The 15820-nt window shown below is 38.2% G+C and overlaps 1 protein-coding gene across 2 annotated transcripts in view; it reads left to right on the forward strand.

Moving 5' to 3' along the window:
* Positions 1-15820, forward strand: part of LOC101861271 (kinesin-like protein KIF11-B) — a 39179-nt gene that overhangs the window by 5338 nt on the left and 18021 nt on the right. For both annotated transcript variants that reach the window (XM_005094246.3, XM_005094247.3), the window contains exons 2-14: positions 257-484; positions 734-875; positions 2598-2720; positions 3126-3250; positions 3900-3990; positions 4553-4619; positions 5376-5454; positions 6956-7052; positions 7824-7919; positions 8195-8283; positions 11649-11736; positions 13915-14124; positions 14775-14982. In XM_005094246.3, coding sequence (XP_005094303.1) covers positions 257-484; positions 734-875; positions 2598-2720; positions 3126-3250; positions 3900-3990; positions 4553-4619; positions 5376-5454; positions 6956-7052; positions 7824-7919; positions 8195-8283; positions 11649-11736; positions 13915-14124; positions 14775-14982 — 1643 coding nt within the window. The remainder of the gene's footprint in view (positions 1-256; positions 485-733; positions 876-2597; positions 2721-3125; positions 3251-3899; positions 3991-4552; positions 4620-5375; positions 5455-6955; positions 7053-7823; positions 7920-8194; positions 8284-11648; positions 11737-13914; positions 14125-14774; positions 14983-15820) is intronic.

The following is a 15820-nucleotide window of genomic DNA, read 5'->3' on the forward strand; positions in this document are numbered from 1 at the left end:
ATTTGCAAGGGTTGTGTTGGCCGTACTGAACTGTACGTGTGTTCTGCTGCTAGAATTTATGGCAGTTTAGCTCTCAAAACAGTGCAACTGCGTGTGAGTCTAAGGTAAAAATATACCATCCTTGTTTTAGGTGTGAAAACCCAGTAATTTATAAATAGATTCCTGTTTCAGATTGGGCCATCATGCCATGGCACACAAATTCATGAATTCAAAAATTGTAAAGACTGACCCTTTCTCATAAATTTTCCTTTACCAGACCTCTGAATGGCATTGAAAAGAAACAAGGAAGCTGCTCTGTCCTGAACTGTGATCGTGCAAAGCGTGAAGTCACTGTGAAAGAAAGGTCTGGTATTCACCCATTTACCAAGACCTACAACTTTGATCATGTCTTTGCACCAGACTCACAGCAAATTGATGTTTACAAAGCTGTTGTTAAACCAGTGGTGGAAGAGGTGCTCTCAGGCTATAACTGCACCATATTTGCGTAAGTTTTTCTCATTTTATTTTCTATTTTATGTTGTTTTTTACCTTTAAATTTGAATGTTCTACTGCCACTGCAAAATACACAGTGACGTGCATGTTTTGTTTTTTGTTCATACAGATTTTTATGTACTCGGATAACCTGCCTCCCTAACAGTATTTTTATTGAAGTGCAAATTATTTCTTTGCTTTAGTTGTAACTCATGCTGGGATGTGTAAGTTTTTAAAATGTCTTTCTTTTTAAAAAAACCAGATATGGACAAACTGGAACTGGTAAGACTTTCACCATGGAAGGAGAAAGGAGTGAGAATGCGTCAATGGGCTGGGATGAAGACCCGATGACTGGTATCATTCCTAGAGCTCTCCACCAGATATTTGAAGAACTGCAGCGACAGGTAATTAGTCATTTTCGTTTGATGGCTCTGATCACAAATACACATCTGCTGGTCAGGCATTAATTTTTGTGATTTCATCTGTTTGTAACTCTTAGTGAGAAGTGGAATGGCTTTTTTTCTTTTTTTCCCTGTTTTCCCATTGTGACTTTTCTGTAAGAATGTCATTGCTCTGGCACCTCTGACCGCATAGAGAAAAGCTTAATGGGAAATTAATGACCGGCACACTCAAATCGTCGGCCTTGTGATAAAACTGACTAACCCGCAAAATATCAAAAGTAATTTTATTGGCCCTATCGATAGTAAATTGTCCATTTCATATGCTCACTCAAAGACAGATCAGAATTTTGTCTAGAAATGTCTTTAAAACATTAGAAATAAAACCGTATAATCTGGCCCCCATCGGATTTTAGCCCGATAATTACGACTGCCGGACTTCATTTGACATCAGATTCACTCCTGTAATAGTTCAGAATTCGCTCACGTAACCGTGTAATATTTCTTGTTGGTTTTATTGGGGAGTTATATAGATCTGGTTGTTTCCTCTTTTTTCTTTGTTTTAATACTTCTGATATTGTTATTAATGACTAAAACTCCCCACTGTTCCCACAGAGCTGTTTATCTCATGACAATGCCGGTATTTGAAATGCATCTTTATGGATTTTGTTTTATATGAAACTATTTTTCTGTCCACATGTTCTTCTTTGTCTGTGTACGGGAAAGTCACTGAATTATGCTTTCTGCTTTCATTTCTATCTTAGTATTACTTTTTTCCAGGCCTTTGAATGGCCACCCAGTGCCAGTAGTATCGTGTCAGACACTGTCATAAATTCTAAAGCCTGCTGATGCTGCTACTACTATTGTTGTTGTTGTTGCTCTAGCTGCTCTCCATTACCCTTCAAACTTCCTTCTACTTCAAATGTAGTTAATAGACCCATTGCTGTGTTCGGCTTCTTCTACTTATAGTAAACTTTCAACTTTGTAACTGCTGTTTTTGTCCGAATTGACTCCATAGCACTGAAATGGCAACAGCTGATAGTATGCTGGAAGCAATAAAATTGTCCTCCTTCTCTTCTTTCTTTTTCTTCTTACTCCTCCTCCTCCTTTTCCTATTTCTCCTTATCCTCCTCCTCCTCATCCACATCTCCCTCTTTTTCTTCTTTCCTTCCTCCTTCTTCTAAATCTTCTTCTTTTTCTTCTTCTGATGATGATTATACATGTAACACAAAAGATCAATACGATTGAGACCACAGATCAAAAACGTCACCTGCAAGTGCGGCTTGGCTGCACTCAAGGCCAGCAGTGGCGTCCTGATAAAACCGGCCAACCCACAAAATTGAGGGTTGATCGGTTTTATCTTGAAAATTTTTAGCAACATAACCGTCCAACCCACGCCGTTTCATTAAAAGAGAATTTGTAAAGAAAAAAGGTCCTCAGCTTTTCGATAAAGTGTTTTTATAGGTGTTTAAAGCATTGATTTATCGTTAGACACTTTTGTTTTGAAATAAAACAATTTTTTCCTTCTACTGTAAAATTTACTCCGCTGGGGTTAGTCGGATTTAACAGAAGGCCGACAAAATGAAACATCCTGATATTTAGATACACTGAGACATTTTCATATATCCACCTTCTCATTGTCATTCATAAAAGGCATTGTCATGAATATTTTTTATTTTATTATTTATTTTTTTTTGGGTTATCTGTTTTGCTTTGACTCTCCCACAGACAGAGGTTGAATTTTCTGTCCGAGTCTCTTTCCTTGAGCTGTACAATGAAGAGCTGTTTGACCTTCTTGGCTCCACCATTGACCCCTTGAGGCTTCGCATCTATGAAGACAACACGAAGAAGGTACTTTGCCTAGCATTGGCAACTATTTTCAGGCAGCTGACTTTTGCAGATTTTAAATACCTTTGGTCTTTTTATATCCCTCTTGATGGTTACTCTTCAAAATGATTTTCAGTAACTTTTTAAAGAAAATTCAATCTTCTGGATTTTATAGTGTGCTGCTGAAATAGTTAGAAAATGCAACTCACCGAACTAGGTTGTAGGGTTTATCCCCCCCCCCCCCCCCCCCCCCCCACACACACACACACACACACACACACACACACACACAACTTTTCAATCCATTTAGATTTGATTCCAGTTGATTGGAGAAAACTTTTTTTTTAATGTTCAGAGTTACCCAAATTGGCCTGTTTTGTCTTGCAAGGTTTTGTTTCACAATCATGATATTATGTTGAAATTTTGCAGGGTTCAGTCATTATATCTGGTCTTGAAGAAATGGTTGTCCGCAGCAAAGATGAGGTGTATGAGATTTTGCAGCGGGGAACTGCAAAGAGACAAACAGCTGCCACTCTGATGAATGCTGTTTCCAGGTACAGGCACTTGAGAAAATCTTGTTATGATGACGAACTTATGGACTTTTTTTTTTGCCTGAGCTTGAAACGTACATTTTTCGTTCAGTGCACTGCAAACCTAAGGTCACCACCTGGATTAGAGACATCAGAAATGCACTGGTTTTAAATAAGATTTTACGAATTTGTTGTTTAATAAGTTATATTTTCAAACTGATTTTGCTTCATGGAAAGCAAAGAATACAAATTTTGTTTTGGTTTAGAGCAATACAGTTTTGGAAATGTTTGTGTGTGGAAAGGAACATATAAAAGAGGATGGGAGTCTGATGTTGTTGTTTTATTTTTTGAATGATTTTGGATTAATTAAACACTCTCATCACAATGGACTAATGTCTAAAATTGCCAATTTCATTTTCATGTGTGTATCAGTTTTTGTGGGTTTGGTCTAAAATGGACACTTAAATGGTAAAATTGTCAACTATAAGAAGGTTGAATAATTTGACAGCCATACCACTTATAGGTAAATGTCTGCCAACTTTATTGCCTGTGTTTTCTTTTTCTTTATGACCCAAATTTGTATCATTTTGTGGATTTAGCTCATGTATTTCAAGCTTTTGGAAACCCTGAAAGGTTCTAATTTTGGTTGTTGGTTTGTTTATCTCTTTCACAGTCGCTCCCATTCTGTCTTCTCTGTAACAATTCATATAAAAGAGAATACCATGGATGGGGAGGAGCTTCTCAAGACTGGGAAACTGTATTTGGTATGTGTATTTTATGGGTTGTGTTTATACTGGGGTCTTGTTAAAACACTACTATGTTGGAGTGTTTTAAATAAATTGAAATTGTTTATTTTGGGGGGTTTTCAGTGACAACAGACTTGACTGGTCTGAAAACAAAAAGTTAATAGGGATTTTATAGGACAAAATTGTCTTTCTTATTTTATGAAAACTGACATACTTATTTACTTATTTCAGAGACCTCAGAAAAGTACGCACTAAAATGTGTAAGCTTACCTTAACTACATGGTATGTTTGAATGTATCTGTGAAGGAAGTTCTCAGTTTCATGTAGACAAAAATCTGTATTCTTGGGGATTCCATGTTAATAAGTTCAAGAAGGAAGCAAATTCCACCATAGCTCGCTACCCAACAGCTCAAAAGCAGAAAGGTGAAATTTGTCCCATTTGTGATTCACCGTGGTAAAAGAAAACAACCCCCCCCCCCCAAAAAAAAAACCCAGGGTTTTTTTTTAAAAACCTATTTTAACCTTTGTGTTTGACATGAGTCCATGACTTTGCTAACATGACACTCCCTATTTTGTACAGGTGGATCTTGCTGGCTCTGAGAACATTGGCCGATCTGGAGCAGTGGAGAAGCGAGCTCGCGAAGCTGGTATTTTTCTTAGCTAGATCAGATATAAGAAAAGTTGCTCTTGGAAAAAAAAAAGGGGTTGGGAGCTGAGGAAGTTTCATAAGTCTCCTGCTAGAGTACTACAAGATATTGAAACAAATGGCTTGCATAGTTTTGCGCACATCAGAGAGATTGATATTCCAAAATTTTCTTTGCATTAATTTTCCTCACTGTTCATCAAGTGTTAAAAGAAAAAAGCATTTGGAAGAAAGAAAAACATGAAGAATAGAGTATTTATACTTTCTTTCTTTTTTATAAAATGCTCTGGAATTTACATAAATCGTCTATCCTGCTTTCGCAGTACAAACTGATTTCCCTGCATTTGATTGAATGTGCTGCTTGTATGTATTTTAGCGCCTATAAATGGCTGCTTGCACTGTATGCTTCCCAGGAAGTTGAGTTTGTTTCAGAATGCTCTTAGGTCTACTGGGGTAATAGTATAGATTGCGAAGCGCATAGATCTTGCTGTTGAGTGGGGATTTGCGCTATGTAAATGCTGTCTATTATCTATTATTATTATTATTATGGTTTTGCTGTTCTTGACCAAAGCATCTCATTCTGGTGTAATATTTTAATGTAAATAACTTATAAGTTTTTGCTTTATCATTTGTCTGACATTTTACACGGAACAGTTCCCTATAAAAATGGACACATTTCAGGAAGGTGTGATCTTTGTTAGTGCATTTCTTTAAACAGGGATGTGTTGGTTATTTTTTCATTATCTCTTCTTGTGTACAGGAAATATCAATCAGTCACTCCTGACGCTGGGAAGGGTCATTACCGCTCTTGTTGAACATGCTCCACATGTCCCTTACCGGTAAACTGTTTTAAACATTTTTCTGGCCTTTGTATAAATTCACATTGTTTCTTGTTTCTTGAGTTTTACAGTCTCAGGGTCCCTCAATTACTGGTGTACTGTATGTAATTAATTATGCGATGTTTACACATATTTTAAGTCCTGTTCTGCTGCTGTGTTGAGATGCGAGTCTTCGAAAAGACCCAACTTATTACCGCCAGCGAGCAACATGAATACCATGGGAGTGTGTTAATCAATGATAAAAATACCGCTCTGACTTTTATAGCTTTCTATTTATAAAGTGTTACAAACACATGAATAACCTCCTCTCATAAGTTGATGAGCCATTACGAGCAGTTACGAATGATCTGGAGTTGGAAAGGAAATAATATAGGTCAATTTCCAAATGTTTTGTTTTCAGATTTTTCTATTTACCTGCGCAATGGTTTTCAAAGCTATCAAATAAGTTTATTTTTATCAGGTAATTATTTTTCATGTAAAATCAAGCTCATTTGAAAGATTTTGTTTAGAAAAATGGGAGTCTTGTTTCCTGGTTATCCTTTCGGGTTCCTCATGTCTTAATGGGTCAATTTGTTCAAATTTCATTGGACGAACATACAGAGCTATCAACTTGACGTGTTTCGAATGAGATGTACGCCTCGATATCGAACCAGCGTAGGCGTTTCTAGAAGTAGGCCACAAACGCACACAAACTCAAGCAGACTGATGCACACACACACACACACACACTTAAGCTGTGGGAATACGGGACCCTGTCATCACACGAAGGGTGCTCGACATGCTTACGCTGAGCTAGGGCCATGGTGGTGCAGAACCAGGCGTAAGTTGGGGTGCCAAAATACTCTTTTCGGGGAACATAAACCTGACTCCCGGGGGACCAGGTTTAAAAGGTTCCAGTTATTATGTGTTCGAGTAAACAAGGGTCTAACTGAGTTGTTTACAAGACAATCATATATGTCAATTATGAGTAAAAACTTAACAAAATTCAGCTATAGCTGTCAAACACTTAAAAAATTACCCACTGGCAACAGTCAGCTTATTCTGTCATGATTTTGTAAAGTAATCAGTTGAGGACATTGTCTACTTCTCAAAATTTTGCTTTCTTTCTTTTCTTTTCCTTTTTTTTTTTGTCCTTAGAGTCTTCTTCATTCCTTCCTTTTCAAACTCTGTATCTGTCTGGATGTCATCTCAGCTTTATTGTTCTACGAATGTTCACCAGCAAATCAACCAAAGTGCAGAAAAACATGCTCATATGTTTTTTGTCTAAAAAATTTGGTTATGTATCCACTTGTTTAATGATGGAGTTAAGTTTTAAACCAATGACCTATTTTCTTTTCTGACATAATTTCCATTTGATTAGAGAAAAGCATTCATCGTTTGTTGGATAGATAGCATGATATAAGGTTGTAAAACTTAACTCTGTTTTATTTCTTGTTTGTTGCATTCTTAACAGTTAACATTTTCAAAATGCTATTGTTGCTACTTTTGATTTTTATTCTAGGGAGAGCAAACTGACCCGCCTTCTCCAAGACTCACTGGGAGGACGCACCAAAACATCTATCATTGCAACGATTTCACCCGCATCTGTGAATCTAGAGGTATGTTCTGTTGCAATTTCTGGTTCTGCTGGTGAAAGTTTTGTTAATTTGTTGTATGAGATAGAAACTTTTGTAGTGAAATGATAATTAAGCTGTTACAAAATATGACCACTGTTGTCTACGGTTTGGGTTCGACTGTGAGATTTCGGCTCTTAATTAGTGAATTTTGACAAGTAGAATTTGTTTTGCACTTGCTTTTTTTCCCTTTAGAGTGTTGTCACTCTCTGCAAATGATTTAAAACATTTTTACTGCCATGTAATATAGCCTGGGAGGCCAAACATTTGTTCTCACCAATGACAGTAGAATCATGAAGCTTCATTGGAGAGTGATAATGCCATTATCCTGTGAAACTGATATATGCAAAAACTCATAGTACATGAAGCCCGAAACTGTTTCATTAACTGACGTTCTTCTTATAAAACAAATGAGGCCTGGGGGAATCAGCAAAGGAGCTGGTAGATATCGATGATAATGTAAGGTATAATTTTGTATATTTGGGATTCTTGTAGCTTGTTGCACCTTTCTCACTGTTTTTCCTTTTAATGCATTGAAAAATAATACTTTTTCTTCTCTCAACATTGATTTAATTTAACCAGCTGCCTTTTGATTTTACTGTGATGATTTAATGTTTTGTTAAGGTTACTGCAGTATTTTATTGAAATCATGTTGTAGTGCCTCTTTGTAAAAATAATTCTTTGAAAATTCCATGTTCTCGTATGACCTATTCGGGAGTAATTTTGGAAATGACATATTGCGCTTCTTTTTATCAGGAGACTCTCAGCACCTTGGACTACGCATTCAGGGCGAAGAACATCACAAACAGGCCTGAGATCAACCAGAAACTCACAAAGAAAGCTCTGCTTAGGGTAAAGAGTAATTATTTTTTAGAAACAGAATGTAGTGCATTATTTTTTTAATGGATTTTATATTTGTGTGAACAGTAGTGCTCAGCCACAACACATTTGCAAGTTACTTTGGAGTGTGGGTGTTGAGTCTGAGAGAGGTGATTTGTCTGAAGTTCTAGTTAAGCAATGTCTTTATTGTTTCAAGATTTTTTACCATTTATTTAGACATTTTAAAAATAAAGTTTGTCCACTAGTGATTGCTGCTGTTTTAACCTTGCCAATGATTTCAATTTCAGGAGTACAATGAGGAGATTGAGCGACTGCGCAGGGATCTCCAAGCTTCCAGAGAGAAAAATGGGATCTTTGTCGCTGAAGAAAACTATGTGTATGTGTCTTATTACATACATACAAATATTGGTCTGTTGGTTAATTGTATCTTCAGCTGGCTGTCGCAAGAAAAAATAGTTTTTGCTCCCCTGTAAAGCAGGATCAAACAGTTTAACACATAGCACCCTAGCTCGCCTGCGAATTTCCTTACACCTTCCACCCTAACTCGCTCGGAATCGCCTGCGCCGTCCTAGCGTCTTTTAAAACAAAGTCTCGCCTTGATGAGACTCTGGGGCCGAGATTTTGATTTGCATAGTTTTTGCAAAAAGTTTCTTCTTTCGTTTGATACTGAAACGAAAATTTTCAGGCCAGTAGTTTTAGTATTAGAGCCGATGGAAGTGCGATAGCGTTATCAACACTTCAAAGGTGTCTCGACTTGTTGAAAAGCGACACAATTAAGCTTGAAAAAGGAAATAACGATGGATTTTTAGCGAAAAAAGCATATGACAAATCGGATGACTCAGATTTTGATGACACCGTTATAGCAAAGAGTTTGGGGCGATGCAGATTGATCAGACGTAGAAAATCTAGAATTTAGATCTAAGGCCTGACCGCAAGACAGAGTGAGAGTGACGGGTCAGACACCCCAATTGAACTAAAGTTAGAACATTTCCAACGGTTTGCGCATACAAGTTATATTTTTCTGAAACTTCATTCATTTTTCTTTTCAACTTTTATTTTTTTCAGGATTTTTGAAATTTGTTTAGTATTTTTAAAATGTGTTTTTTTAACGCTTGTATTCACGGGAAGTGGGTTCCTTCCCCTTGCTTAGGATCTAACAATGGACTTCCCGTCCAGACCCTTAAGGTGTAATGTGTTAATTAGCAATTAATCAATTTGATTTCCCTATCCAAAATGCCTTCTATATCATTTCTCCTGCAAACCTATGTAGGCTTGATAGATCTGATAATGGAGAAGTTTGAGTTTTCTGCTCTGTTGTCAGAGAGTTTATGGCAGCTGAATTTTTGCTCAATAACATCTACAACGAATGGTCAGTTCTGGAAATACATCATCCGGAGTGAAGTTTGACAACAGAATGATCTTTGGGTTCCTCTTTTAGCAGCATGCATGATTTTGACAGGTTACACATGTTCATTGGGGGGGGTGTTGTTTTTATAATTACATGTATAGAGAAACCTTATAATTAGAATTAGTTTTTTTTTAATATCATCTTTATCGAGGTTTTTTCTTAGTAGTTCATTTATTTAGTTTAAAATAAGTGTTTGATTAACGGCTTCTTTTCTGTGTATATTCAGACCTGCCACTCATCCCGGTTTAGTCGATTTTTTGCCCCAAATCTCAAGCATCCCGATTTTCCCGATTTCGATTGCGTGTATCCCGATTTTTTGTCCCAGTCTGCTGTTGTGCCCGATTTTTCTAAGTACTTACTCTGCCTTCTCCTTTATCGCGGGAAGCACCCGTTGAACTTTTTGTCAGTAGGAACTCGGAGCACTATTTCCCGAAATATCGATGCCGCATTTAGTAATTGACTCACCCCAACTTGTGTGTGATCTTTGCATGCACTCAGAATTCTCCGATGATAGCCTGGTAACTGTTACAATTTGGGACATACAAATAATCGATAATACTCGTAGTTCCGTTGTACTTTCAAAACAAGCCTTGTCCGAGGTCTGGTAACTGCTCGTTCACACCAAACACTTGGACGAGCGACAGTCTTTTTAACCCTTACACAACTACATGTAACTACGCTGACAAGACTAACATACGACCGTTGTCGTTGCTTTAGTCTGAACGCATTATGAGGGATAAGAGATTTGTTGGTACATTTGGTTGGTCCGCCGCCGTCGTTATCCTAAAAGTAGAAAAGCTGTCACTCATCCGAGTGTTTTGTGTGAACGTGCAGTTAGTCGGACCCGTTAGTAAAATTGTTTCAATCGCGCATTCGGCAGTGCTTCCACTCTTCCGTATTTTTACGGAAATCCGTACTTTCTGCCAGTTCCGTACTTGTTCCTCCGTCATTATCTACTCCTTCCATAAAAAACTGCGACAGTGTAAGACTAACGAAATTCCGTAGCTAAAGATCCGTACTCTCCTTTGTATTGTCTAGTACTAGTATAAGTTACGGGTATTTACAGTAATTCTCTTGGCAATAAGTTAATGCTATAGAAACCTGCCAGGTTGCGAATTTCCTGCAATCGGCCATTATTCCGCTGAGGCCTGTGCATTCATTGCGGGCTTGTCGGCAGTACATTTTTACCTGTGGATTGATCAAAATCTGGCGAACTTTTTGTGCCAATTTCCTCCTTTCTATCATTCACTCATTCCGTCTGTCAATCTTCGGATTGTTGCCACGGTTGGAAAATCTGCGCATTGATCAAGTAAATTGACTTGTGATCTTAGACAGAAAATTACTTTCAGAAAGAAACTTTTTTACAAATAAAATTGTCTAGATTTAGAGAAATGATCAATACGAAGATTCTACGGCACGGGAACGCGATGAAAGAAATTTATGCTAAACCAGACTAAAACTACTAAAATCAAGAATATTTCGAAGTGGTGTTCTGAGGTTGTGACATGCGACATTCAGGCATGAAATTTAAGGAAAATTAGGGTATACGTCGGGTAACTCTGTATTGTGAAGATACATATCTATTCGTTTTTCCCAGGTTTGCCGTGACATGACATCGCCGTGTGCGTTCTGGGTATCGGGGACCGTCCGTTGACGGGGTCAACTTAAGTTCATGTAGGCCTATTTCGGGACTGATTGGTGGGGGTGGGGGGGAGGGGAGGTGTAGACACTTGGACTAGGAGTGCTTGACGTGATGCTTCTGGATTTACAAAAAATAATTATAACTCCATGCATGCGCGCGCACGCAAACAAAGACACAAAGATGTCATATAGGCCAAGTAATTTATGGACACCCCTGGAAAAATTTTAAGTCAGCTTTGGCAGTCACCTTGGTGATTTGCTGTTGATCCTGGTTTTTTTCACCAAATCCTGATTTTTTCTCCCTGAGATCCTGATTTTTTCTCCCTGAGATCCTGATTTTTAGGTTTCATAGAGTGGCAGGTCTGGTATATTTGTCCTGTTTCCAATGAATGACGATAAGTACTGTTCTAGATTTTATGTCAGCCTTCTGTAATGATTCACAAAAGGCAATGCAGGATTCTGCATTTCCATTGTTTGTTGGTCACCAGTGTGTCTGCCTATTAGTTCAACGTAAGCATGTTATTTTGGAAGTTAGATTATTTATACAAGTGGCTTTCGGTATGAGCGGGCAGCACACATATTTACCCACCATATTGCTATTACAAGCCAAAGGCTCTCAGTCATATATTTGTTGCAGATAAGTGGGTTGTTACAATCCATCCATTTTGTCACCTCTGTGTTCTGTACTTCAGGGCAATGCAGAACAAAATTAGCCAGCAGACTGATGCCATCCAGGAAATGGAGGACAAAATCACCCACATGACAGACGAGCTAAAAAATGTAAGTCACTCTTGAAAGATGTTAATTCTTCCTTGATGAATGCCATCTAATCTTGCTGTGTGCACCCACTGCACTTAAAGCTGATGGATGTTTCTTGTGTAATATTTTCTGTGTTCTGACTTCATCTTTTTGACTGCTGGTCCCGTTTGTACTTTCCCCACTGCTTTCCTGACGGCTCCTAGTGTGTTATGCTCCTTTTAATTCATGTGTCGCAACATGGTGAAATCAGGCACTCATCAAAATAATAAAAACAAAGAAAAAAATTGACTTTTTTTTTAACACATTGTGCAATTTTTATTAAATTTTTTAAATATTTTGGGCTCAGCCCCTTTTCTTTTCATTTATAAACATATTTCTGTGTGATTTTTATTGAAAGGCATTGATCAAAGGCACAAAAAATGTAAATTTGCAGCTTCCAAGAACACTGAAGTTTTTGGAGATAAAACTTTGACAGCTATTTTCTCCCTTTGATAACAGGCAACCCCCAGCATCTTTAATCGCAAATATCTCATCTTCTATACAAGATAAATGAATATTTTTTTGCGGCAAAAACATGGCAAAGAAACGAGCTTTAAAACTATACCAATAGCTTTATATGCCCAAAAAACGGACGAGTGCCTGATCCCACCCTGTCGTGACACATATAGTGTTTATTTTATCCTGATTCCTTAAGATATATGGTTGATTTTGTCCTGAATTGCTGTAAACTATAATTTCTCTTACTTTCCTGATATCCGGGAGGCCATGGCTGGATGAAGAGGGGAAACACTGATAAGTAAGCTATTGGTATTAAGTTGGAGTACTTGATTTCTTTTCCTGTTCTCTGCCGCTCAGTGCTTCCAATCTTCTGTATTTTTATGGAAAGCCGTACTTTCTGAGAGTTCCGTACATGTTCCCCCTTCATTATCAACTCCATCCATATAAAGGTACGATAGCGTAGGGCTACCGAAATTCCGGGCAAAGGTTCCGTACTCACCATAGTATCGTCTTGTATAAGTTACGAATATATTTACAGTAATTCTGTTGGCAATAGGTTAATGGTATAGGAACCTGCCAGACCTGGGAGTGTGAGGAAATCTGTTAACTGCCCCAGGAAAGACCCGAGGAAAATACATTAAGTTCTCGAATATTTGAAAACCAAATCGGATATATCAGTTATTCATTTATGCCGGTTGTGATTGTGATGTTCGTTCGGCTTTTCCTGGTCCGAGAGTAAGCTACATCTCATGCAAACAGGCAACTATGACGGCGGGCGGGAGTGTATGTGACACTGGGGCTCGATGGGGGAAAATCAAGATTTGCTTTCGTTACCACCCAGATATTTGCTGGTGATAGTCTGACACAATATTGGTGTCATGCGGGTCAGGCGTTAGGAACGCTGTGTCGCCACGAGAATAAATCAATATTTGTCACTTGAAAAGAAAATACAAGCGTCATCCGATTTTCAGCTTGCCGGGCTCGTCATTGTGGCCGGTCAGTGAACCTGCGTTCGTTCGCATCACATGCTACAGCATTGTGTGAGTGTGAATACCGGCGGTTGTTGGGGTCGCCAAAGTTCATGCAAAGTCTGAGCGTTGCGAAATATGACTCGGGAGTGGGTGAAATTATTGATTTTTTTAAAAAGATACACTCAGGGGTGCTGAAGGCAACTTGATAACTGGTTTTAGAATTTTGATTAGAGCCCTCTGCAAACTGCTCTTTGGTGCAGGCCTTGTGTGGACTCGGGATCCGCCGTACCTTGTATACCTTGTTATTGAACAAGAGTGGTATTTGCGTTTTATTGGATGGGAGATAGTGATAGTAAATTACTATATTTTAGCTTTCTGTTCACAATTGGCAGATTTTCACGTCACTGCATCTTGCCCTCCCTCGGTTTTTACAACTCTCACACTGATAGGTTTACTTTTGAGCCATTCAAGTTATTACTCTACTTTGAGTTTGAGCAATAATCTTGATGAAAAAAATAGGTGTTATGGGTTGTTGGTATTTTTTTCAAACAGGCTCCCAAATGTTATTTTTAACCCTCTAAAAATTCACTAAATTTCAATTTCTATATAGGGATACATTATATTTAGTTTGTCTTTCGGCTTCGGTGTATCCCACACTACCCGTATTGGCTTTCTGCATAGTTTCAATGGATGTTTTATTTTGCTAAACATTACACTGTGGATTCCTCAGCTGACAGAGCTGTTCACGGACACTAAGGAGGAACTGACTGTGACAACGGAAAAGCTTGTGTCTACGACTCAGGTCTTGGAGGTCACCACAGAAACTCTGCAAAAGACAGATAAAGAGCTGAAAGTTACAAAGCAGGACCGGGATGAGCAGAAGTATTTAGTGGAAGAGCATGTGAAGAATGAAGACAGCCTATACTCCCAAGCTGAGCAGGTTGGTAGAGTCTACTCACTCTTAGATCGCGGGCAGCATTGCATGCAGACGTAGTCATTTTTGGCGGCCTTTGAGATACGTCTGTATGCAATACTGCCCACGTTATTATTGTATCTTAAGTGACTCGAATTTCATTTTTACTAAATGTTGAGAATTTTCTCTTTCAAGTCTAAGATATAAAGGCAGATTTATATTTTTTTATCTAGCAGTTCCAGTGATTGAGAATTTGTTCTTGATAATAAATTATTTCACAAGGCTGTTATGTTAAGCAGGTAAAGAAAAGCTGCAAATGCCGCTTCATGACATTTAATCAAAGGGTTACGGCCTGGGTGGTGTTGAAACAGTGACAAGAAGCAGTATTAGTATTTGCTTATGAATGGGTCACATCTTGTTATCATCTCAGACTATCTTCAGCAGGCTGTGTTAACTGAAGCTCATTAGGCCACGTAGATGGTTTGCCATTGTATAGAATTTCAATTGTTTACAATGTCACTAAAAAAACAGGTATGGTGGTGCTCCAAGAAAACTTGTGTAGTCCACAAAGATATCAATAAAAATAACATAGATTGTTGCAAACATTTTGAGTATATCAAGATCTAAGTGAATTATGCGAAAGTTCATTTATTATTCATATCCTTTTCTCCAACCAGCTGCTGTCTACTGCTGAATCCTCCGTGTCAGACGTTGGCGGACTACATGATAAAATTGACAGGAAGAAAGCGGTTGAGGCCCACAATGAGACAGCTTTTGCCAACTTCCTGAACACTTTCAATGGCCACACCCATGAGATAAAGAGCAATTTGTCCAGCTTCAAGACCAAAGTCAACTCTATGACTGAAAAGTCATGCAAGCAGCTCGGTGAGTTCTTGTGTGTATCTTTGTTATGTTTCTTTGAAATATAATATGCGAATTCAGGTTGTTTGAATACATATATCTAGACCTGCATGTTTGTCGACAATCGTCTGAAATCCGACAATCGCGAACCGGCCGATGCTATCGCTAGGCCCACCTGTGTTAGTCAATGTTCGAAGTGCGAGGCCTGGCCGTGTGCCAGCGACCCCTTTTTCTCCCGTCGGCTTTGTCGGCACTTTGCCGCCGACGCGCACATAATTGTCGGAACCTGAGTAGAAATACGAATACGAAAAAGTACGACGACTTAAATTATCTACTTTCAGTTTCTTGCTCGAGCGGCCATTTTGAATTTCGTTTGTTTACTGATTGTTCAGAATATGTGGATTCTTTCAAGTCCGACTCACTTGTTCTACTCTAGATCGAGATCGAGATCGAGATTTAGATCTATATAGATCATTATGGACCTCAATGGAGGATTCATATTCCAATTCTATTGTGTCAAACCATATTATAGGTTGTGCTGTAATATTAATGTTGGTAAAACGCATTTTATCAGGTGCGTGAATTATTTACTTAGAACAAAGATATCTAGAGATCTAGATCTAGACCCCTAGACCCAACTGAATCCCTCTCTTCGGAATCGGATGCGGATTTCTCGTTCAAGGTCTAGATTCTAGATCTATTCCTATTCACTTGTTCTTCTAGATCTATATGGAGGATTCATAGATCTTTATCCAATTCTATTGAATTGTATCAAACTCTTTATAGCAATGTAGGCCATATTATTTTTATTATTATAAATGCTCCTTGTTTGTTTTGGAGTGTGCTTATTTTTTTTTTTTTT

The sequence above is a fragment of the Aplysia californica genome, unplaced genomic scaffold, assembly GCF_000002075.1.
Source record: "Aplysia californica isolate F4 #8 unplaced genomic scaffold, AplCal3.0 scaffold00078, whole genome shotgun sequence".
Lineage (NCBI taxonomy): Eukaryota > Metazoa > Mollusca > Gastropoda > Aplysiida > Aplysiidae > Aplysia > Aplysia californica.